We start from the raw sequence: 24,318 nt of genomic DNA, 5'->3' as shown, positions 1-24,318 counted from the left end.
CTCGTTATCTCCTATCTCCATCATCATCATCATCATCATCATCATCATCATCATCATCATCATCATCATCATCATCATCATCATCGTCATCATCGTACCGGTTAGACCGTACAAAGAAATCACACAGGCTATCAGCCTTCTGTCAGAGCTTCAACCCTCATTGCAATGTTACAGACCCGCAGATCGTCCTTTCTCCGTACGTGCTCCCTTGCCATCCTTGGCCGATTCTTAGATTACAAAGATATCAACGTCTCTCTTCACCTGTAGAGCGCAACGTCCCACAGACTCGACACCATAGTAAAGGAGTGTCTGCGTTGAAAAACCAACGTCACAGGATGCGAGGAAGGTGATGGAGACAGGGACGAAAAGATAAAGTGACGTCTGCGCAGACGACTAGCCGCGACACGAAAGAATCTTGAAGTGAGTACCGATAATGAGCTGCAATGCCTCCCTATCCCGCTCGTCCATCTGCCAGTCAGGATCAGAGGGACCGGAGGGATCAACGCGGACCTGTTTTGATCGGCAGATGGAAGCGATCCTTCGCTCCTTGCCCTTGAGCAGGTGGTATGCGTCCTCCTTGCTTCTGCTCGGTCGAGTCATGCCTGGGCAGCTCGCGGGGCTACTCACCTCTGCAAGCTCGTCCTGAAGGCCTCCTGGGTGAAAACCCGTCAGGCGGCTGTCAGAGCATCTGCTGGGAGATTGCAGACCTCGTCATACTCCAGATCTTGTCGGGAAGAAAACCACTGAGAGACCTGAACTGATGTCATTAGCATGTCAAAGTGGTCGGTACGGTGGTGTTTGCCTCTTCCAAACTGCCCATGCGCGTTCCGTCTGGAGCAACAAACTCGAAATGGCTGTCGACTAGATTCAGCAAGGTCTTCTTGCCTTTCACCTGCAGTCTTACGCATCATTCGGAAATCACAGACAGACTTCACATGCTGATAGGATGAGCCAAGTCCTCACCTTCAACGTCTTTTGTGACACCTCGGGGATAATTTCTGAAGAGTTGGATGGTTTTCCTGATTCCACTCCTACCTCATCGCCTTTGCCCTGCTCGTCCTCGACATCTCCATGCACAGAAACGTCTTCCTCGCTCTTCATCTTGCCTTCACCAGGCAAAGAACTTTGATCGTCGTCGTGCAGCCCAGATCGCGCTCCCGCCATGGACCCCTGTCGATTCGCATCCTCTTCGCTCCCTTCAACCTTGGCATCCTCGTCCTTCTTTCCCTGATTGTTCAAGTCTGGCTGAACAGAATCTGACGGATCCTGGCCCTCACTCTTCAACGACACCTTAGCAGTGCAGGACCACCCGGCTGGCAGCCCCCAGCACTTCACCTCTGATCCAAACGTCAGGAGCTGCAATACGTGCGTCCTTAGGAAGGAGGCTCACCAACAAATAAGGTAGATGAGCCTCTCGGCCTGTCATCGCTGCCTTCGCAGTCCAGGACGAGGGAAGAGCTCTGACTCTCTCCTTCGCTCAGGCTGGAGTCTTGATCCAACTCTATCCTCTTGGGGACACGACGGGCCCTCGTCGTTGGCTCAACCTGGGTGGATTGAAGTCAGAGGAGAGGACGAGTCAACAGACGAGTCAACAGACGCGTCAGAGAATGCAACAAGAAGCGACGGGATGGTTGCAAGTTACACTCACTGGCGTCAAGAATGACATCTGCCCCCCGCTTTCTTTCTTCTCTTCTGCACGAACTTCCGTCATCATGCGGCAGCGACGATTTCTGTACCTGTGGGGGCGCAGTTCGACTGGTCTTCGCCGGAGCTGTGAACATTCCTTGATAGTGCAAACAAGTCAATCTTGACACGAACGTGACTGCAAGGAGCTACCCGTCGAGTCCGACACCTTCCAGCTCGTTATCTGCTGGCACCGCCTCACCTTCCTGAATTCGTTCCGAGAGTCATATGACCACGAGGTCAGAAACAACGGCTCACAAGCACAGGATCTTCTTCTGCCCTCTCAGGCGGGGTCTTCAGAGCAAAAGGCTCGCTGCGAAAAGTCACGTAACTGAAGCCTACTTGACCATGCCAATGTCCACGTACCTTGGCATTGCTTCATCTACACCAGGTGGATCCGTCATTCGTTTCAGTTTGGCAGATCAAGTTTGAAACTCTCTGTCCGTGAAAGAGGACAAAGGATTCCCTCCTCGTCCTCCTCGTCCTCCTCGTCCTCCTCGTCCTCCTCCTCGTCGTCCTCGTCCTCCTCCTCCTCCTCCTCCTTCACGTCAGTCGCTTCGTGCTCGTCTTGCCCTGCTCTTCAGTGATCAGAGATCCTGAGTTTCCGAACGTAAATCATCTCGATTTTGAAATGTTTCGAAATAAGTTCAAATATGAAAACAAAGTTTGAATTTTAGGGGACTTCTGATCCATTTTCAACAGGACCTTTCTCGCATGTGAAATTCAATAATGATTTGAAATTGATTTTAGAAAAATTTACTTTTCGAAGACATTTTTCCAAATTCTGTATTTAATTTTCAAAAATAGGTGCCTCCGACGCAAAAATCCCGACAGTTTGCGATCACAAAAAATGCAGGGTGCAGAGGGAGATTCAGAGGAGGTGCAGTGTGAATACCAAGATGCAGGGAGGGAACAAGGAACAAGAACAGGAGGAAGCAAAGATTGGCGATGGTTGAAGTTGTGGATGTGCCAGGATTAGAACTGGTAGCAGGGCAAGGGAGCGGATTGGGGTCGAGCTGGAGGGGGAGGAATTGGAGGAAGAGGAGAAAGAGAAGGTGGCGAGAGATTGATAGACTATCACGATCATGTGGATGAATCTAGATGGACAAGAGACAGAGCACTGATCTGCTCTCTGCTGTTGTCAGGTTCACCATGCCTAACGGCAGCAAGAACAACTCTGCTGCAGGCCCAGGTAAAGTTGGACGCAAGTTTGGCTCACCTCTCCATGACTGAATGAGAACATTCGTATGAATGGAATGACTTCTGCAAACTCTTGTTCTGAGAGTTGAACTTGACCCGGGAATCACTTTTCGGTTATCAGATGTTGTGTCCAAGAGACTTTTATCTCCATGGAAGACTCAGGTTGGAACGAGGATCATCGAGATCGTTCATTTAACATGTCTTCCCAGCCGTTGTCGCATGTTGGAGATGCCCGAAAGTGCATATCACCCGCTAAGAACGTTGAAAAGATGTTCCCATACTTCAGGTGACGTGTCACGATTCCAAAGTCCGGACCTGAGATTATCGTCAACAGCGATCTTCGCAGGAAGGAAGAGATGGAAGTGTTTTCCCGTCAGCCATCCTGTAAGCTTCAAGCTTCCTTGCAGTCTCTGCTGACACTTCAACCAAGATGCATCCACCACCCTTACCTCCAGCAGCTTGCGAGAGGACTCTGTCAAATGGCGGGTGGGGACGGCGGCTCTGAAAGCAGAGCAGCTGTACCTTGAGGCCTCGAGTTTAAACGTTGGACAGGTGAACCCCCACATGTCCTTGTGGGGATCGATAGAGCAGCCGGCAAGGACGCGATCATCTTGTAGCCCAGTCCTCTCACGGACTTATAGGTGGAATATAAGAGCGAAATTTCATTCAGTTCATTGACATGGTCTTCAGAGAGGATTTCACGATTTCAGAGACTTGCAGCTCAATTGGAGCACCGAGCTACCGATCTATGTCAACAAGCCGATCTCTGGTACTGGAGGAGCCTTGTGATTTCAATCCCCTCCGTCCACCTTAGACCTCCTTCCAGCTGAGCCGAAGCTTGGAAGACCGTGAGCTCGATCTCCCTTCCTTCAACGTACATGAGACATCACAGCCTTGGTCGCAAAAGTCACCTTGTTCATCAGGTCACGGACCCGGCAAATCTTTCTGAGACCATGAAGAAATCTCTGAGGAAGGTTTCACGGCGCTCGCCCTCTCCCATGCCGAGAAGACCACACACCAGCGAAGCGAATAGCTCGCCTCGATCGCTTTCAAGCGCGGGTAACTTTCCTTTGATTCCTTTTGGAAATTGTTCCATATCAAGCCATGTTGGCTTTGTACATGTTCATCTCCTTTGCATATTGCTCCATATTTGACCCATAGCTCGCCGTGCTAGTAAAAGTGATTTGAACACAGGCCCACCTGAGCAATTTCCAAGAGCAGAGAATGCGATATTCCAAAGCAAAAGCTCGATCAGGAATGAATGTTACTCCACCTCGATTTTTGCTGACTTTTTTGTTGCAGGGATACGCTCACTCATCGATGCAAACGTGGAGCAAACGCTGCCACGAGCTCGGACTCGACTCTTCAAGATTCAGAGATGAACAACGAAGATCTGCAGATGCTTGCTTCTTTCAAGGAGCTCCTCAACAAAAATGATAAGAGACGCGGGGAGATGCTGAATTCTAGCGCAAGTGGGCAAGTGAATCAGGACTCGGAAGATTCGCAAAAGATGCGAAATGGCCCAATGGAGCTAGATCAAACTGCGAATTCTACCAGTGGTAGATCGGACGATGCGAGTGAGTTGTATCAGACGAGAAGGTGAGGAAACCTTTGCGATGATTGCGAGATTCAAAGCTTTCACAGATCTGTACGGTCTTCAGTGTCGCAAGCCCTTTCCAACTCAACGGTTGTCACCACTTCAGAGATGGACAAGGTGAGTTTCTGCAGCCCCTTCGATTCTTCTGAACCGAAGCGCAGGAGCTTGTAGAACATCTCAGAAAATCACCGAAGTCTCCTTTTCTTCCAAGCTCCATGTACCTTGTCATTGTCAAGGTGAGATGCGTGGGTAATGAGTTGATAGGTACGGAGAGTTCTTCTACAGCAAGGACACGCTCGATCCATCAGGAGGCATTCGTGTATGTTGAGCACTTTTGCTTCATTCCAACTCACTCGAGTGTTCAGGTTGGATTTGGTGGGCTCAGCATGCTGAGACAGCACGTCTTGAGGTGATGCCTTACCAGATCCACTAAGACATTCTGAAGTAGTTATCTAGGGGGCGCGTGAACGCCAATACTATCCTGGTGAGTGAAGACATTTCATGTCAAGATTGTTTTCTTGATGAGACATGGCGCAGACGGTAGAAATCGAGTTTTGTACACATGGATACAACGGAACTTCGGGGAAGAGTCCCTTGGATAATCCATACTACAAGTAGCGCAGACTCGACAGACGATGAATCCATTTGTCTGATTGCATGGCGACAGGCTATACATGACAATCTGTGATGCCATAGAAGCGCTTCTGTATCCGCATTGGTGACACCCACTGTGATGTAAGGTGGTCCGTTGACCAAATGATTCATTCCAGGAACCTCTGTTTCATCATCAAGGACGGCAAGCCTCGGGTTGGAGCCATGGAGGTTGTCGAGTATCAAGGAGGCTTTTACCTGGTCTGTAATCCTGCTGCCGTCAGATCCGTCTCCTGTGGCTTGTGGGGAGTGTAGAGTTCTGCACCACCCTTCACTCCCGCCTGTGTAAGTCCAAAAGAGAGAGATGGGGCCTCGAGATTGATGGTGAGCGAACAGGTTCCCGGGACTTTCCCGTGCCGAGCAAGATTGCCGAGCGTCTAGAATGCGCACTAGAGGTGAGAAGATCGTAGACGAATTACTGTTTAGTCGACTCATCATGCGATGAAGGGACCGCGGGACGAGGAGGCTGTCGAGTACAGCACTGGGCTATCCAACAACTCCACCCCGAAAGTGAACTCGCCCACTTCGTGGATCAAGAAAGATCACAAGACCGGGAAGAATGCAGATATCGGTGAGCGAGGGTGAAGGCGCTGCTCTGAAGGCATCTTATTGTTTGCTCCTTTCAGATCTTGGCAAAGTTGTTTACGCTGATAATGGCTCAGTGACTGAGCAGCTGAATATGCGTCTCCTGAGCCCCAGATAGACCTTGGGCAGTTGTTTGCGGCGCGGGAATCTTTAAAGAACGACTGTATGGTTATAATATAAATGTTTTCAATTTCAAACGATTTCTTGCTGTATCTCTCCATGACGATGAGCCTGGGCGCCAGGAATGTGATAGTATCAGAGCTTTCCGAGGGTTTAAACTGAAACAGATAGCCTGCGAGCCCCAGTCAGGCTCCGCTACCCTCGCCGTCCATCCGGTCAGGCTGACTGTGAGCCGAGTCCGGCCGGGCCGCCGCAGGGCCCCCGGCGGCGAAAACCTCAGTGAAACTCAGTTGAAACAGAGTTGAAACCCCTGGACCTGGGGCTGTATGAGGGAGACATTGAGGTGATTTGACCTTTTTTTTGGAGCGATATAAAATTCTTGACAAATTGGTGACGCTTCGACCATGGTGGCAACGCGTGAATGCAGTGCAAGGGGACGAGGAGATTGAAGAGGAAGAGCAGGTGCAGTACGAGGCCCTGACAGTGTGAAGCCATGGAGACGCGGCACAAGTTCCTCTCTCTGCTTGTAATCTCGTCCTTGTGGGAGGTCGGCCTTTCTCAGGTGATCCTTTCTCATGCTTGGGGGATCTTGGTGTAACCTGATCCTGCCTTCTCTCTCTTCACAATCTCACGTTCTTGTCTTTACAGGAAGTTGATCCCTCCTACGTGGTCTGCCCTTTATCTAACTTCCCCCCGAGCTCCGCAGCGTGTCAGGGTTATGTACCGGGTTCCTGTCCTCCCAATGTATCGTGGTGCCATGGGGAAGGTGTCGAAATAGTCGTCCTTGAGCCGCAGTCTTTGCTCTATGACACGTCAGACTCGCTCCAAGCCACGATCACGTTGAGACGGTCTGAATCGTTTCAGCAGAAACTAGACATCATGTTCACTATTGAGGGGCTGGAGGAGTCCCTCCAGTACCTCAAGCTCGACCAGGCGAGGGTTCAGAGGCTTCCTGTCTTCCCTGGCTTCAGCGCAAATTTTCTGCCAGATCTCAAGTATTGGAACGGAAAGGTGAACTGGGAGGTCTGGGACGGGATGGATAGAAGGATTTCTATACCTTTCTCAAGGGTTATGAACAACGTTACACAACTTCTGTACAATAAGATCACTGTCAACCTCAAATTCTCATACTCCCCTCATCCATTTTACCGGCATTCCTTTTATGTGTTGGACCCGGATGCATCTCCTGGGAGAGTTCAGTTCCAGCTGAATGAAACCTCCGTACGAGTCGGTCAGAAATGTTTGAACGTCAAGGTATCTCGTGTTCAAGGCACAGCTGGCGACCTTGTACTGATAGTGGGCGTGTTCGCTGGATCTCCCTCAAGCACAGATGTTCCATGTCAGGGAGTGTCGGCCACACATGAGCTCTCGTGGAAAGATGGAGAAGGGCAAGAACAAGTCATCAATGTAAAGTTGCAGGAGTCGTACTTCTTGAAGACGTCCTTAGCTATCAGGCTATGCAGTGGTACTCTTGGTGGATTACCTGCGCCTTTCCTCATAGACAATGGAAAGTCTACCCTGTGGGTTGATATAGTCAACTCCTCCAATACGACCTATCTGACGATTAGTCCACAAATCGAACATGCCTCAGGATATTTTCAAATCTCAGTTACAAGAATGTTTGGAGTGGATGGCCAGATTCAAGCGAAATATTTTTTCCTGAGCGCGACCTATCAGAATGGGGTACACTTTCAGGGAACAGATGGAATTTTGCACTGGGACATGTATGGACCCAGCACCAACCTGGTGACTTTCAGGCTGCTAAATCAGAACGAAACTGTGGCGAAAGTGGAACTCCATGACTCAAAACCAAGTTTTATCCCCGAGAGATCTTTTCTAGTTCACGTTGGTTTCGTGTTGGGGGCTCAGATTGTCGGTGGGTCATGGGTCCTCATAAGCACTTTTGAATCCGTGATGCCCCTGTACTTCAAGGACGATGTGGTCTCGTACAATCTCAACAGGTTGCAAGATCAATTCTACCTTGTAGTCATGCGCAATACATCAGATATGGCTGTAGAAGCTACTTTCTCTACTCTCTGCTGCGTCGACGGACTAACGGCAGTTCCTGACCGTCACTTCGTTCCTAGCAGTGGGAAACTGACCTGGAACGCCAGCGATGGCTCTGACAGACTGATTCCCCTCCAAATGATCCCGGCGAACGAGACTCAAGTAAGGGATTTGACCTTCGCCGTCGTCCTACAATGGATTGACCCGGAGGGTCGCACGCATCTCAAATACGCGAACGTGACCTTGTACACAGGGACTGCCGTTGTCGGGTTGATGCCTACGAACCTGTACGTCCTGCAGTCGCGGGAGCAACTCGATCTTGAGTTCTGGTTGAGAGGATCGTTCACAAGGTTGATCAATGTGAGCTTTGTGGTACAATCAGAAGTTGTTGAGGTCGTCGGATCCAGCGATCGATACGTCACCGTTGGTTCCACTGAGAACATTTCTTCGGGGCAGATTACACATTCAGTCCGATTGCAATTCAAGAATGATGGAATATATCGTCTTGACAAGAGCACGTCGTATATTGCAGTCTCTATATCTTCTGCTGGCGGTCAGATCCAAAATGCCTACAGGGTCCTCAACTTCACTATCATCAACGACAATGCTATCTCAGGACATGCTGTGTTCTCGTCTTCAACCTACGATGTCCTCTATTCCACGAGCAATTTCCACAATGTCACGCTCAGGGTGGAGCGAATCAACGGGTTTCAGGGACCTCTTTCTGTAGCCTACGGGTTCCTCGGGGACACAGCGGAGGAGCCTCAGGACTTCCTGGCTGCCTCAGGAGTTTTGAAGTGGAGCGGACAGGACAACAGCAGTCGAACTGTCAATGTCATCATCCCTGACAGCGTTTCTTTCCCCCCTAATCTTCAGTTCCTGCGGTTCACTGCGTTCCTCGCAAACGTCAGGGACGGAGTTCCTGCAGTGAAGGATGCCGCCACGAGCTCCGCGGTCGTGAGGATCTTTCGATCGGCAACTTCAGGGAACGGAATCCTCGAGTTCGATCGGCTGTCGTACAGGTTCGATGAGACGGAGCCAGGGGGCATCGCAGTGCAAGTGAACAGAGTGGGAGGTGCAATGGGCGCTGCCAGCGTTGAAGTTTCGATTGTGCTGATGGACTACGAGACAAGAATGTCATGTTCCTCAAACTACACCTTCCTCCAGACCTTGTCCTGGGATGCTGGAGACGAAGCGAGCAAGTATGTGATGGTGAACCAGTCCATGTACTTTAACGTGACTTCCTGCTCCTCTCCTACCTCTGCCCTCTTCTGGATTCAACTGAAGATGCAGAATGCAAAAGGAGGATACGCGAACCCGGAAAAAAGCGCCTCCGACATTCTCATCGTGAAGTCGCTGGGGCGAGGAGGCCTCTTCTCTCTCTTCCTCCCGGTGGCCTTCCAAGGTGTTGTGCCTGATGACGTCAGCAAGATCTTCTTCTACGTCAACCGGAGCGCTGGCAGTGGACCATCATCAGTGTGGGTTCGGACGCGAATGTCCTCTGCTCAGGTGGCCAATACCACAATGATGCTGACGTGGGGAGCGGAGGATCTGAGCGCGAAGAGAGTCGAGCTTGAGGTTCTCAGCTCGACGACCTACACCAGCCTGCTGAACGAGCTGACAATCAGCATCTACAACGCAACGGGGGAGATGATGGTAGACCCCGACGTGGCTTCGGTTCGGGTTGTCTTCAAGGAGACGGTTGCGAGGCAGGGCAAGATCGTGTTCCGTGACTCGCTCCTGTGGGTAGACGAGGACGTGCGACAGGTCACCTTGACTTTGTCCCGGATCTCCGGCGCAGATTCAAATCTTGCTGTGCGGTTTCGGATATACATGCCAAAGCAGGAGATCTCCCGCGACATCTCGATGTTTGGCACAATCCAAGGCTCCAATGCCAGCCTCACCTGCAACTCCAGCTATCTTGGTACCTCGTGCCAGAAGCAGGACTGCGTCACTTACGTGCCCACCAGCTACAGCAACGCAGCAGCAGCAGGGGCTGTCGACGAAGTGTACGGCGAGCTGAGGTGGAGTGAAGCAGAGTCAACGGACAAGCACATCAGCTTCAGAGTGCATGAGACTTCCTGGCAGTCTTCCTATTCCCACCTTGCCTTCGGGGTCGAGCTGTTCGACGTGAGATCCTTCGATGCTAGACTGAACCTGGTTGATCCCCTGTGGGAGCCCCAGCTGATGACAGGCTGTGTGGGAGGGGGAAACTGCACGTCAGCTGTTGTGATGATCGAGCGAGTGAGTGGAGGCGGGCAGGCGAGAATCTTCAGCAGCTCGTACTTCGTGCAGGAGACAAATGGAGAGCAGAAGATTTTCTATACCGTTCAGAGGATCGGGGGAGCCAATGGAGAGCTAAGTGTGACAGTTAGCACGTCAGGCTGCTCGTTTGAGTATGATACAGTCGCTGCGATCGAGGGAACAGACTACTTGCCTTTACATGCTGAGGTGCGATGGACAGACCAGGACAAGTCAGACAAGGTCGTTGAGGTCACAGTCAACGGAGACAACAGCTACATTCATGGACGATTGAAAAGATGTATGAAAGTAGCACTTGACGCTTCAAACAGGTCCACCATCGACGAGAAAAATTCTTACACCATTACAGTTGTTGTTGACGATGACATCAGAAACAGGGGCCAAGTTTCATTCTCAGCTGAGGGTGTTTACCCCTCCAACTATCCCTTGATCTACTTCGGACCGGCGTACCAGTACTCCAGCACCCGCCATGTCTGCTGTAGCACCGGGAAAGGGCAGCAGCGTCTCGACACTCTTAATCTCTCTCATGACGCTGTTCCCTCCAGCTGTCAGCTCGCCCTTTTCTCAGCTCACAACTGCTCCCTGCAGGTTTCTCCTGACTGTTCCGAGAGTTTCTCAGCTGACTTCCTTGCGATCGACTACGTCAATGATGATCTCTGGTTGGCCTGGAATCAATCTGTTGGATTTTTCAACGTCCTAGAGCACGAGATTCTCTTCTCCCCACGCCCTTATGTAGCTTCCAAGATGCAGGATTATGTGGCCTTTGATTTGATTTCAAATGCAAGCGTTCTCCCCGGGAAATCAATATCACTGTATGTTGCAAAGGGCGATTTCTACGTGGATGTCAAGATTATCTCATGGAGTGACAATCTCCCGTCCTACTCACGTACAGCTCCCTTCACCATCGCTTCTGCTCAGATCATTTACAAGGATCATCTCAACATTACTGTTCCTTCAAGTCAAGTATTTGACAAGATCTCTACAGCCTCCTGGTTAGCATGGAATGCCTCCGACTGCTCACTGTACAACGCTGCCTACCAGTCGTCAACTGGTTCTGGTTGCTTCGACGATCTGTTTCTGTCACTGGACGACGCAGAATCTTCAAGGAAGGAGGACTATTCTCCCTTGTGCTCCAGCACCTCGGTGCAGCTCCTGCATGAGGCCAAGGTCATTTCGCTTTGGGACAAGACCAGCGATCGGTTTTTCAATGTATTCATCGTCGCTGATGGACCAAGTCCCTGTACCAACTTTCAGTACCACAGGTGGGAAGTTACGGCAAAGGCCTCCAACTTCATCCTTGTCAGCCAGGAAAGATACCTCTTTGCTCCTGATTCGCCGCAAGCCTTTTCTGTTCCTGTTGACCGACTGGCGGGCTCGGAGACTCCTCTCATCGTGGACTATGAGATAGACATGAGCCCGGGACTGAGGGACCTATATGCTGGGCAGACAGCTGGGAGAATCATGTGGTTTGACGGTGACAACTCAAGAAGGTTCATCCCGTTGCTGTTCAAGGAGATGTGTGGAGAATCGTTTGAAGCGAACTTTACGATCCACCTGCACGATATCTCCACCTCCTCGTACTGTGACAATCTGTTGAATTTCTCGGTGGGAAATCCCTACGTGTCGACAGACGAGGCTGTGTTGACTCCCTCCATGTTTGTCAAGGTGTCGAAGAATGTTGGGGAAGGTCTGTTTCAGGCATTTGGAGACTCAAAGTTGTCCGAGAGCGACGGCGTCGGATCCTTGTCGTTCAAGAAGCTCGTGCGCAGCTCATCAGAGCTCACTGTCGGGTATGAGATAGTTGGCAGTGACGTGTACGGATCCGACACCCCGTTGGCGTCGAACAACATCACCATTCCTGCCTTCGATGACCCTAGGACCCTCATCTCCATCTTCACTGCCTCTGACGTCATGCCGACGCAAGTTCAAGATGTTTCTGTGAAGCTGCGGGAGGTCTCACTGCAGCAGAAACAAGCCGAAGCTGGACCTGCTCATGTCTTCCCCCTACCAGGTCGCCAGGGTCACGATGCTCCGACAATCCGTTCTTGCTGGTTCTCCTTTCCGCTTCACCCTGCAGACCAGCTCCTCCTCCGTTACCATCGGGGGCTCGACCATGGTGCAAATCACAATCACGCAGGATTCCTTCGAGTACCTCCGATCGCAAGTTGATGTCTTGTCAACACTTGAGATTGCCGATGTCACCAGCAACGTCTTGCTTGACAGGCTGACCTTCTCGTGGGGTTCCATGCGGTCAAAGGCCGTTGAGTTTGACGCAGCGCTACACCCATGGACCTCGAGCATTAACACAGTCCAGCTGAACTTCTCAGCTCATCTCTTTCCTCGCTCGTTTCACCAGCTGCCTTCTTGCTCCCCCAGCTCTTCGGTGGTCGTGGAGAAGTTCACTGTGGTGGACTGTTCAGCAGGACTGGGCTACGTGCGGCTGAGGCAGGAAGACCTTGTCATCTACGCGCCTGAGGATGAGACTTTCATCTCAGTCGGCGTTGAGCTCCATCGATGCAAAGTGGGTGACGTGGCAGTCTTCTGGTCAACGCTGGACGACTCTGCGATCGGAGGGGTCAACTTCTTCACAACTTCAGGGATGATTGTTTGGAAGGACAACAGCGAGAATGTCCAGATGGTGAACATCAAACTGCCGGGCGTATCGCTTGACCTCAACATGGTAAGAGTTGTATTGTTTGTTTGCTTCACAATCTCACTTGCGGCAACAGGTCAAAAGGTTCATGATCAAACTCCACTACACGAACGACGGAGCCTCCATCGATCCTCTTGCTGACGAGGGCGAACTCTTCATCCGCTCGACACATTATGCTCCCACCTTCATCGTCCGCTCAATCACGCACAGCAATCACATAGCTGGCAGTCGAAACATCCTCACTGTCACTCTCAGGCCCAACTTCGAACTGCAAAATGCCTTGAACCTGACAGTCTCCGGCCTTGTTTCATCTCTCACTCCCGACGGGGACGTCGTTGTCTCAGACTCTTCACCATGGTTCTCTTACACCTCCTTGTGGTGGTCACAGTCTCAGGGAAATCTTGTGTTCCAGCTCACGTCCCCGTCCTCCCTGCCCATCGATGAGGACACTGTCTTCTCCTTCACTCTGACCAACGGGCTAGAGGCCTCGGAAGGAGTGATCCCTTGGGTGTCTGCCGAGTTTCAGAATGCTGACGTCACAAACCTGATGTTGGTTCCTCAAGGGAGAGTGCTCAAGGTCGTTCAGAACTCCCTCTTCCTCTCTTTCAGTTCTTCTCTGTGCAAGCAGAGTGCCTGCCCTGTATCGACCGTTTGCGGAGCTTCAAACTACGTCTCTATCACTGTCTCCCCCAACCTTTACCCTCTCCAAGACTTCTTCCTGTCCATCGTTATCCCTACTCTGTCTCATGATGATTGGTTCCTCTACGCGCCTGCTTCTGTCAAGATCGGCAACACACAGGCCTTTGAGGTGTCTGGCTCGTGGGATCCGTACAAGAAGGAGATTCAAGTCGGGCCCTTCTCAGCTCTCCAGCTGGGGGAGGAGCTCGTCGTCGGCTTTGAGGCGAAGAATCATATCCCCTCCATGCTCGAGTCTTCCCTTGTTCAAGTCCGGGCGTTTCAGACTGAGAATGTGACGATGGCAGGTCCAGCTGAGATCCAGGCGAACCTCTTCACGTGCGACTCGACAGGCGGGATCGGAAATGTCCTAGTGCATTGGGAAACCTCCTTATGTCGCCGAGTGAACAAGTTTACTATGAGCATCGCGCTGAACTCTCCAATCGGAGATGACAAGAGCATTTTCTCAATCATTCTGTCTGGACTTGGAGGTTTTCATAGCTTGACCAGCAACAACATAGTAGTGGTGCGATCACAGGACAATCGAACCTCTTGGAATGGTGTCTGGAACGACGACGGTATCCTTATGATCTTCCCAGAGCCGTCAGGGGATGCTTTTTTCATCTCAGACCCTGTCGTCGTGCTAGAGTTTGACGTCAGAAATCCCGATAGGATCCAGCCAGCCAACCAGATTGATGTGAGGATTACCGGGGTTACCAGAGGATTTGGTGACGTCATCATTCCTGAAGTTGCAGTTTTCAACTCGCACGACCTCCCCCAGCTCCTTCGCTCGGAGGTTGCAATGGAGGTCAGAGAGCCGTTCGGGTTCAACGAGCTGAAATTGGCCATACAATCGAACGTCGATCTGCAGCCCGGAGATCAACTGCTACTTGTCTTGCCAGGCTTTCTGGGGCTCGACGCGTCGACCAGTACTTCTGAGTTTTTGGTTGAATGGAATGAGGTCGGAAGAATTCTGAAGGTACAAGTCTCGACTTGCCTTCTCCCTGATCAGACACACACTTTCAACCTGTCGGCCTACATTGTTCTCACTCCTCCGTATCATCTTTCTGCAAACTTTCCGTCGCTGGAAACATATCTTGTCAAAGACAGCGTCACTTATGGACCCTTTGCAACTCACCACAACTCTATCGCATGCAGCGCAATGGCATGCTCCGGTCTTCCCGCATTAACGGATGTGGTCGTTTCCTCCTGCTCTCCGTTGGCAAGCATACAGTTCAACTTATTCGTCCACGTTCCCGAAGCTCTCCAGCGCCTCTCTTTTGCTATACATGACTTCCAGCTCCTTGATCTTGCTCCTAACGTCACTGTCTGCGGACCAAACAGCAGTGTGTTCGACGAAGAGGCGTTCTGGTCGAATGATATGAAAGTCTTGACGTTACAGTCAAAGGCGCAAAGCAACATTCCAGCTGGAATGATGGAGTTAAACTTCATCGTCACCAATGGTCCCAGCTCCATCCCAGCTCAGAACCTCTCCATGTTAATCACGGCTGAGCTGGCGGATATCGGAATGAACAATACGAGGACTGGATTCTTGTCTGTGGAGTATCCGATGGTCTTTAAGTGCGATCGGTACTTCATCGAGCGGAACAGGAATGTCGGAAGATGGGTCCGTCGAGACTTGCAAGTGATACGAGCGGGGAGGACCAACTTCTACGTTACCCTTCAACCGAGCGTCAACCTACCAAACAACTCTGCAATCACATTGAAGGGGTTGGACGTGGCGTACAGGCAAACTTCTACCAGTCTAAACCTCTCGTTCGGTACCTACGCGTTAGGTAAGATGGTCGTCAGTAGAACGATCTTTGCGAGCTGGTTCGACGACCAAGGGCTTGTGTTTTCTGCTCCTTTCCCGATCCTGGCAAATCAGAATACCACGTTCACGTTCGCTCTGGAATCGAACTGTTTCGATCTGGCAAATTTGAACGTGTCCATAGAGATGAAGAGCAGTCTCAACACTAGTTGGATTAAAATGGAACCTGCGACGCTTGACATGTTCAAAACAGATTCAATAGCATATCATCAACCCGAGATCGTGAGCTTGAAAGTGAAGCTCAACACATGGACCAACAATCTCTCTTACGTTCAGATGCACCTGTCCTTCGTTCTCAACTCTCCTCTTCCAGTCGCATCTAAGATTGGGATCGGTGGCATGGGTATCTTGAAGATCGTGCAGACAGAAGGGTTCGACCAGGTCGGAACAGTTACTGAATCTTTTGATGTCATACACATCTTGCAGTTCTCGCAGTCATTGGAGGCATGCCACGTCATCAATGCAAGTATGGTGGTGATCCCTGACCAGTCATTCTTGTCCACAAAGCAGGCGTACGCATACTTCACCAGCTCTGAGACCAGGAACGCCTCCTGTGACTTCCTCGATTTTTTCTGCGTCCAACCCGTCCAAACTGCAAGGCGATTGTTTGAGCTCGATGTCAAGTATTTGCACTGTGACAGCAAGCCTTCAAGCTTCGTCACGCAGGATCTCAATGAATCTTACGTCGTTCATTGCCCTGGAGGATGTCATCAGCATGACAGTTGGATGGAGTATCCGAACCTTGTATGCTCTCAGTCCATTCCAGAATATCTTCATGTGCAGGACGTGCAAGATTGTATGAAAAAATGTATGCAATCACAATCTTTGTGCAAAGCACTGTTTTGGAGGGCAGATTCCGAGTGCTATCTCTTCTACGAGGAATGCTCCTTGACGACTGCCTTCTCTCCAGGATCCACGTGGATACCTCCAGCAAACATTCGCAATGACTACAAGAACTTTCTCATTGTTGGATTTGATTTTGCTGTTGACTTCCAGTCAGATCGAAAGATCTCAGTATACAAGATGGGTACGAGGCTCGCTCGTTACAGCTTGATCGCCGAAGGAAGGAGCAACTCGACCGAGTCTGTCTCCTGGTTTCAGATTTCCAATCGAACTTTTGTCTTCGGCCGCTCCAAGACAAGCAGCGAGCTGTTCATTCTCGATTTCGTAACTCCACAGCTGATCCTCCATCGAAGGATGAACGGCTCTCAAGCGTCGTCCTTGTTCGTCCTCGACACGACTCCTTACCTGGTGCCTTGACATTTTTCTTGACGTGTGAATGTGTGACATATCTGTTGGTGCAGGCTATGGAGTCGAATGGTGCTACCCTAGAGATTTTCAAGTGGTACATACAGGAGTTTGTTTCCATGCAGCAGCTGAGCATGAAGGCGGAGATCTACGACGTCACGTATGCTCAAACGCACGGGACTCACTTCTTGTTTGTGTCTACAGCTGTGGATGTTCAAATACTCAAATTCAAGAACGACAAGTTTCAACTATGGTCGACAACAACCATTGCTGCCAACAAAGTCCATTTCATGCAGATCAGAAACGTGGACTACGTCGCCCTCACGTCTGCTTCCTCCAGCTCTTCGAGTATCTTTCGATTCGATTCCTGCACTGCGATTTCACAGCCGCTGATCCAAGTTGACTTCGACATCAGAGATATTGCGACCTTCCAATACGAGAATCCGTCCACTCTGATTGATGTCATTGCACTTTCAACTTCCACCAATGATGTAATGCTCTTCATCCGCGAGAGCGAGACAAGTTTCAATCCAGTAGGATACCTCAACCTGTTCTGTACAGGTCCAGGAGATGTAAATTTGACACTCCCCTGCGAGAGCTATCAGACTTCGGTTTCTCAGGAGCGAACTGGAGATTTAGCTGTGGATCAGATGTCATTGATTACCATTGGGGGACAACGGGCCCTTCTGCTCTCCTTCAACATGTCCATCTGCGCGATATATCTGAACTCGACTGCAAACTTTGGTATTGACAGTTCTTGCAACATCCTGTCTCCTGCGGACAGGTACAACGTGAGTGGAAACGCCACCAGCACAAGGACTGGTAGCATCATCTTCTCGAACATCGATCTCCGGGTTGAAGACCATGCTTCCATCGATGTCCACGGTTGTCGAGGATACGGCGTCTACAATGAATCAACTGCAGTGTGCAGGTAGTCGCACTTTCATCATCGCCATCATCTTCAGCATCATCATCATCTTCAGCATCATCATCATCATCAGCATCATCAGCATCATCATCATCATCAATAGAATCATTGCCTACAGCCTTGTCATTATCATAACTGCCATCATCACCTTTGTGGCATATCTCACCATTCTGCTACAGGGCAGCGTCACATGAGGGAATCGTCGCAATGGACGCAAGTTTCTTGTACCTGCAGAAACAGCCTCCTGCAAACACACTGAAGAACTGCAAGGATTCTTGGATGCTAATGTTCAGGCAAACGATTGACTCATCCCTTCCGGTCTACGACCCACTGACGTGGCTGGATCGTGTCAACGATGACAACATATCCTCCTCTTCCTTCAGCAGGTTGAAGCAGGTCGAGTCATTCAGATCGAGCGATTCGTTGTTCACTTTCAAGGTTGTCTTGACTTTTGCTTGTAACTCTCAAACTCATAGCCGCCCTGCAGATTTCTTGGCCAGAGCTCGGGGATTGGGCTTACAACATATGGAGGCAGAGGAGCAACCCTGTCACGGAGGATGGAGCGAAGCCGAAAGGTTTCGTATCGATCCACGAGGCCATCCCTTCAGACCCACCCTTCCAGGGCTTATACAGGGGGACCAACTTGTATGCACTTGCTGGATCTCAATTGACGCTGGGGTTCGAAGAGAAGGCTTCCGGTTATGAGATCATCTCGAAACCGGAGAAATTCGCAAACATCACGATCGTAGAGCTCTGGGTCATGGTAGACAGAGCAGACGGCACTCACGACATTATTGCGCATCCTTACATGCAAAGTGATTATGATTACAGGCTCAGTCTTGCAAGGGGAATCCGACCAGTCTCAACTCAGGGAGACCTGGCGATCGATACACATTTTATCTTCAATGAGTTCGACTTCAGTGAGATTGAGCAGAGTGAGGACGGCTACTTGTCGTCCTATTTGATGTCAAACTTCCCTCTGCAGAACGACATCAATTTTCGAGTCAGCGGGTTGTTGGGAACTTCCAAGAAGGAATCGTTCCTGAAAGTGTTCACAGGAGATTTCAAGCAGAGCACCGTCGGCTCTTACAGCAGTGTGGATTACAGCGTCAGCTTTGCCATGGGTTCCTGGTACCCATGGATGTCTTACAAGTTTCAGATGCTATCTGTCAAATCAGTGCAACCGGGCGTCGCGGCCAACATTTCCACCTTCTTCCCGTCCGTCCCTCCATTAGGCATTCTCTCAAGGCGCATGTCAAACACCAACTATGTATACAATGCTCCGCTAGAGTGGACCTCGTGTCAACTGCTCAAGTTCTCTGCCTTCACGACGATCCTTCCAGCCTGGAGGTGGCACTACTGCAATCCAGAGTTTGGAGGAGGATGCGAGTCCGGCTGTTCAGCAACTGACGGGTACGCTTGCTTGGCTCCCAAGGCCCCAACTCGGAAGATGACATTCCAGTACGACGAGCTGCAGTCTGAGCAGTGGTATTCAGACTTCGTTTTCAACCTTTCTGCCTCTAACTACTCAGACCTACCAACAAGTCGACTTTCGATCCGAGTGACAGCATTGATGCTTTCAGGATTGGGAGAGGACACCAATGAAACAATTGAAGGGATGCTTCGAGAGTTGGAGAATCGAATAGAGCAACAGGCGATTTATGCTGGACCGTTCTGGCCATTTGCAGATTCCTACTACGTACGGGAACTGAACACATCATTTTTCTCGAGCTATGACCAACAAGTCCAGGATCAGCTCTACTCCACAGCAAGCGGCTTGTATGCTTTTGCTCTTCATGCCGCCATCTTCAAATCTAGCATGTTCACACCATCTGTCGAACGATTGATCCCTTGGTTGATTCAGGCTCTACAATCCTGTGAGTTTCTCAAAGATTCTCGGCAGTATTGTACCGTTCACAATATGATTCCTGGCTTCTTCGCCCTTCGGGAGAGCTTCCATTCTACTGCGGACCCCAGTATCCTGTGGACTTTGGAGCGACTCAACGCGACGATACTACGACTCTGGGACGCCGAAAAAAGATGCTTCAAGAAGGTTGATCAGACGCTGGATGCCTGTGATACCCTTCAGGCGCAAGTGTTCGGTGCCTTGTTCTTCGTGGAATCAGGAAATTTAGGAGATTCGAATGCAATCATCGACTATGTACGCACAACTTTGATTTCAGCCAAGGAGTTCGGAAGTCAGGATATCGTTTTCGGGTATTCAGACAGCCCAGACACCCTGTCTCTAGAGAATTCCTTGTTTCTGGGTATGGCGATGGGACGACTCGACAGATTTGATGAAGAATTGGCTGTGATTTCGTCGCTGCGACAGTATGTTGATTTCCTGAACAACAAGAGAGAACTTGGAAATTTTTCAAGCATCAGCATGTCGTATGGACTCGGTAAGTTTGCTTTCTCCTTCACTGTAGCATTGAATAGCTCACCTTGATTGCAGAGGAATGGATTATCGCTACTTCTCCCTTTCGGCATATCTACTGGAACTTGAACTCCAACCTGACTTACATAGGTCTGGAGAAATTTCCAAGTTTGACAGAACCTTCATGTATTCCCTGCCCAACTGACGCATACTCGGACAATTCTCTGAAGATAGCAGATGGAAGCTGCATTTCGTGCCCAGAAAACATGACATCGAATCGACTCCGCGGTGCTTTAGGAATGGAAAGTTGCGTCTGCAAGCCTGGGTTTTATGACATGGAAGGGACATGCGTGGAATGCCCTGTAGACTATTACAAATCTGAGGCTGGAAATTTCTCCTGTACCCCATGTCTAGTAACAATGGGGACTTACAACACTACAGGAAATACCTTCTGTCACCATCTGTGCCCTGATCACATCTGCGAGTATCTTGTCTACGATAAGTGCTTTCCCAAAAATGATTTTGCCTCATCTCCGTTTGTGATTCCATATGACAACTCAGGCACGATCATCTGCCTGCATACGATCTACGACTGGAACGCTAGGCTAAGGAGGAATTTGACTGGGATCATTCAAATTTTGTTTCTGGATGAAGTATACTCTGACACATGTGGTTTCTCATTCCCGTACCGTTACATGAGGATAGGGACAGTGCAAAACAGCACTTCAGTGACCTGCGTCAATCAGACTCACTTCCTTCGAATCTACACGGGAGAAGTTTATGTTTCCAACTTGATCATTGATGCCGGAGACTTCATCGTCCAGGAAGGTGGATGTTTCAGTCTATATCAGGGTGCACATCTCCATCTCACAAACTGCACATTACAGAACTGCAGAGCAAAATTGGGGGGCGCAATCTACAGCACGGAGAAATCACAAACATTCACAAGCAACACTATCATCACAATGGCAACGGCTGAAAACAAAGGCGGGGCATACTATCTACAGGGAATGTCAATTGTAACCATGCAATTCAGTACGATCAACTCCACTCTGTCCTTTCACAACGGAGGTGCAATATACAGCACCGGGCAGTCGCAGGTAGTCCTCGAGGACAGCAAGATCGTCAACGGCACGTCCGAGGGGTCGACGGGAGGGTGCATCGCGCAGTACGACGGGTCGAGCGTGCAGGCGACGGCGAGCGTACTCGAGTACTGCACGGCAGGGCAGGAGGGCGGGGCGGTGTACAGCGGGGGCAACTCGACGGTAGTGCTGAGCAGCAGCAACATCTCGGTAGGAAGGTCGCTGGGGTCGACGGGAGGGTGCATCGCGCAGTACGGAGGGTCGAGCGTACAGGCGACAGGGAGCGTGGTAGAGGTATGCGTGTCGGTAGGAGGGGGCGGGGCAGTGTACAGCACCGGGCAGTCGCAGGTAGTCCTCGAGGACAGCAAGATCGTCAACGGCACGTCAGAGGGGTCGACGGGAGGATGCATCGCGCAGTACGACGGGTCGAGCGTGCAGGCGACGGGGAGCGTACTCGAGTACTGCACGGCAGGGCAGGAGGGCGGGGCGGTGTACAGCGGGGGCAACTCGACGGTAGTGCTGAGCAGCAGCAACATCTCGGTAGGAAGGTCGCTGGGGTCGACGGGAGGGTGCATCGCGCAGTACGGAGGGTCGAGCGTACAGGCGACAGGGAGCGTGGTAGAGGTATGCGTGTCGGTAGGAGGGGGCGGGGCAGTGTACAGCACCGGGCAGTCGCAGGTAGTCCTCGAGGACAGCAAGATCGTCAACGGCACGTCCGAGGGGTCGACGGGAGGGTGCATCGCGCAGTACGACGGGTCGAGCGTGCAGGCGACGGCGAGCGTACTCGAGTACTGCACGGCAGGGCAGGAGGGCGGGGCGGTGTACAGCGGGGGCAACTCGACGGTAGTGCTGAGCAGCAGCAACATCTCGGTAGGAAGGTCGCTGGGGTCGACGGGAGGGTGCATCGCGCAGTACGGAGGGTCGAGCGTACAGGCGACAGGGAGCGTGGTAGAGGTATGCGTGTCGGTAGGAGGGGGCGGGGCAGTGTACAGCACCGGGCAGTCGAAGGTAGTCCTCGAGGACAGCAAGATCGTCAACGGCACGTCCGAGGGGTCGACGGGAGGGTGCATCGCGCAGTACGACGGGTCGAGCGTGCAGGCGACGGGGAGCGTACTCGAGTACTGCACGGCAGGGCAGGAGGGCGGGGCGGTGTACAGTGGGTCTGGATCGTCTTTGATCATGTACTTTTCGAGTATCCTCAACAGTGTGTCATACTCGTTTGGTGGCTGTGTTGCCATTGTAGGTCACTCGTGGGTTACTGTTTCGTCTTCACTGTTTGATTCCTGTAGTATTATTCCGTTGTCTTCAAGTTTGTACCTCAACTCCGGTGGAGCCTTCTTTGTTCAGGCTTCCTCTGTTTCATTTGCGGATAGCAATATCTCAAACTCGTTTGCACGTTTCGGTGGGGCAATTTTCCTCTCTGAAGTTTCTATCTTTTCTGTTTCAGGGAACTCCTTCTTCTCCAACAGTTACGGTGCTGTTGGGGAACTCGTTTTTGTTGCAGGCAACTCTACTTTCTCTGTTGAGACGGGTTCACTCGTTCTTGATACGCAACAGTCAGATTGCACCAGCTCTAACTCTTGCAAAACAGTGACAGGGTCGCAAAAATGTTTAGTTACACAAATCATTACCGAGTACAACTGCTCATGCGACGTGGGGTCCTATTTTGATCTCGACGTGTGCACTGCTTGTCCATGTAAGTCCTGTCCGAACTTAACGACTACTCGTCAAGCCGGGTTGAAGTCTATCACTTCTTGCGACGCTTGTGTCGTCGGTTACTACTCGATAGACCTTGTGAGCTCGCCATGCACTCGATGCCCTCCCCTAACCACCTCCAATGGCACCGGGAAGAGCAGCGTCGAAGATTGCCTGCCGTACCAACCGCTCCTGAGCTACCAGTTCGAACCCGGTCAGTTCCTTAACGACAGCTCCGGCAACGGCTACACTCTGACAAACTTTGGAGCGACTGGGTCAACGCTCTCGAACAAAGGAAAGCAGGCTGCAGCTTTCAGTAGCTCTGCTGGACAGGAGTACATGACTGTGCCGAAGACCCTTGACTATGCGGAGGTCCAACGGACGAGTGGAATAACTTTCTCCTTCAGTTTCAAAGCATCGCCCAACACCAGCGTTCACGCGAAGCTGTTCGACTTCGGAGCTGGAGCGCCTGACAACAACATCGCAGTTGGATTTGACGGCCTGTCAGAGCCGAGCACAGGGAAATTGAGTTTTGACTTGTACGAAGGGACAGTGCCAGCGACTAGAATGTTGACAGATAACAACTTTAGAGATGGGAATTGGCATCATGTAGTGTACTCGGTCGATTCGAACTCGACTGCATATCCCAGTACAGTGCAAGTGTGGGTTGACTCCGTTCAATACCTCTCCTACAGCAATCAGATATCGAACGAGGTTCAGTCTGTGGATCAATCTTTGAGGACTCTGTACCTTGCTAAGTCGCACTGGACTGAAGATGGACCACTAGACGGCTATCTCGACGACTTTCGCGTGTATGACTTTCCTTTCACATCGTTCGATATGGAGCAACACTACCTTTCACTGGGCTCAGACTATCCCAGCACGGCCTATGCTCTTGCAGCTCAAGTCATCCAGGACAAGCAGCCATGGGGCATCTACCATGCTGAAGATTTCGACGCGCTGAGCACTCAGTGCTGGAAAGAATCGCGGGGGGTCAAGGACTCGGTGACATGCGAGAGCGGCACCTTTGTAACGGGCTTCGAGAGTGGTAACGGTGCTAACGCACAAGTGTCCTTCGTCTCCGGCAACACAGCGAGCGTTATGAGGTGGCCCAACGGAAGCATACCATCCCAGTTCACCATCTGCTCCGTCTCCAGGTACGCCGGTGCCTCCCAGCTGAAGGTCTTGACCGCCGACCCCTCGGTGCTGAGCTGGTTCCATGGGCATGCAGACGGCATGATCGGCGTTGCCTACTACGAAGGATGGAAAGCGAATGTCAGCCTCAGCAGCTCGAGCACTGAAACATGGCTGGTGATGTGCGGGAAGAACGACAACAACACACCAGGCAACATACAACGAGCCCTGGGCAACAGCACGACGATGCAGAGCGCTGGGATAGCGGGAGGAGGATCAGGAGGGGCATACCTGACAGTGAATACAGCTGCTAATGAAGAATCAGACTTCGCCTTGTCACAGATATACATCTGGGACCAGCTCCTCACGGATGATGAGATGGGTCTGATAGGCCAGGCCCTTCTCGAGTACTTGGCAACAGGAAACCGTCTGACCATCATCGAGTAGCCTGATAGCTAGTAATCTTGAAGAGTCTTCATTAAAGTATGACTGATGTTTCAACCCTCTCCCATTCTTCAACCGTAACTGTAGTACCACGTCCACAACCGTTGAACTGAAGCCGCGCGGGGTCGGGCTGTTCTCCGAGAGGC

General features: G+C 51.1%; 2 protein-coding genes across 2 annotated transcripts; one reads left to right on the top strand and one right to left on the bottom strand.

The window, feature by feature from the left end:
• Positions 1-668: 668 nt before the first annotated feature.
• Positions 669-2,057, bottom strand: GUITHDRAFT_142777 (hypothetical protein; the record flags this gene model as incomplete). The annotated part of the gene is made up of 9 exons (XM_005827394.1): positions 669-752; positions 791-892; positions 964-1,337; positions 1,391-1,544; positions 1,649-1,692; positions 1,737-1,783; positions 1,837-1,889; positions 1,942-1,996; positions 2,050-2,057. The coding sequence occupies 9 exons, from the start codon at positions 2,055-2,057 to the stop codon at positions 669-671; spliced, it is 921 nt and encodes a 306-aa protein (XP_005827451.1).
• Positions 2,058-2,835: 778 nt separating this feature from the next.
• On the top strand, positions 2,836-24,175 carry GUITHDRAFT_142776 (hypothetical protein; the record flags this gene model as incomplete). Its single annotated transcript, XM_005827393.1, has 29 exons — positions 2,836-2,875; positions 3,005-3,045; positions 3,093-3,169; positions 3,218-3,267; positions 3,314-3,435; positions 3,574-3,652; positions 3,776-3,806; positions 4,186-4,482; positions 4,528-4,597; positions 4,642-4,744; positions 4,846-4,889; positions 4,929-4,964; positions 5,018-5,094; positions 5,148-5,198; positions 5,251-5,332; positions 5,356-5,416; positions 5,468-5,526; positions 5,579-5,702; positions 5,805-5,884; positions 5,959-6,063; positions 6,203-6,298; positions 6,321-6,398; positions 6,485-12,058; positions 12,117-12,785; positions 12,835-16,515; positions 16,569-17,443; positions 17,620-17,836; positions 17,928-19,842; positions 19,896-24,175. 29 exons carry the CDS (start codon positions 2,836-2,838, stop codon positions 24,173-24,175), a joined length of 19,014 nt encoding a protein of 6,337 aa, XP_005827450.1.
• Between the last annotated feature and the right edge of the window lie 143 nt (positions 24,176-24,318).

Source organism: Guillardia theta (genome assembly GCF_000315625.1).
Source record: "Guillardia theta CCMP2712 unplaced genomic scaffold GUITHscaffold_67, whole genome shotgun sequence".
Classification (NCBI taxonomy): domain Eukaryota; class Cryptophyceae; order Pyrenomonadales; family Geminigeraceae; genus Guillardia; species Guillardia theta.
The sequence above is the reverse complement of the archived record's forward strand: the minus strand, read 5'-3'. Positions and strand labels throughout refer to the sequence as shown.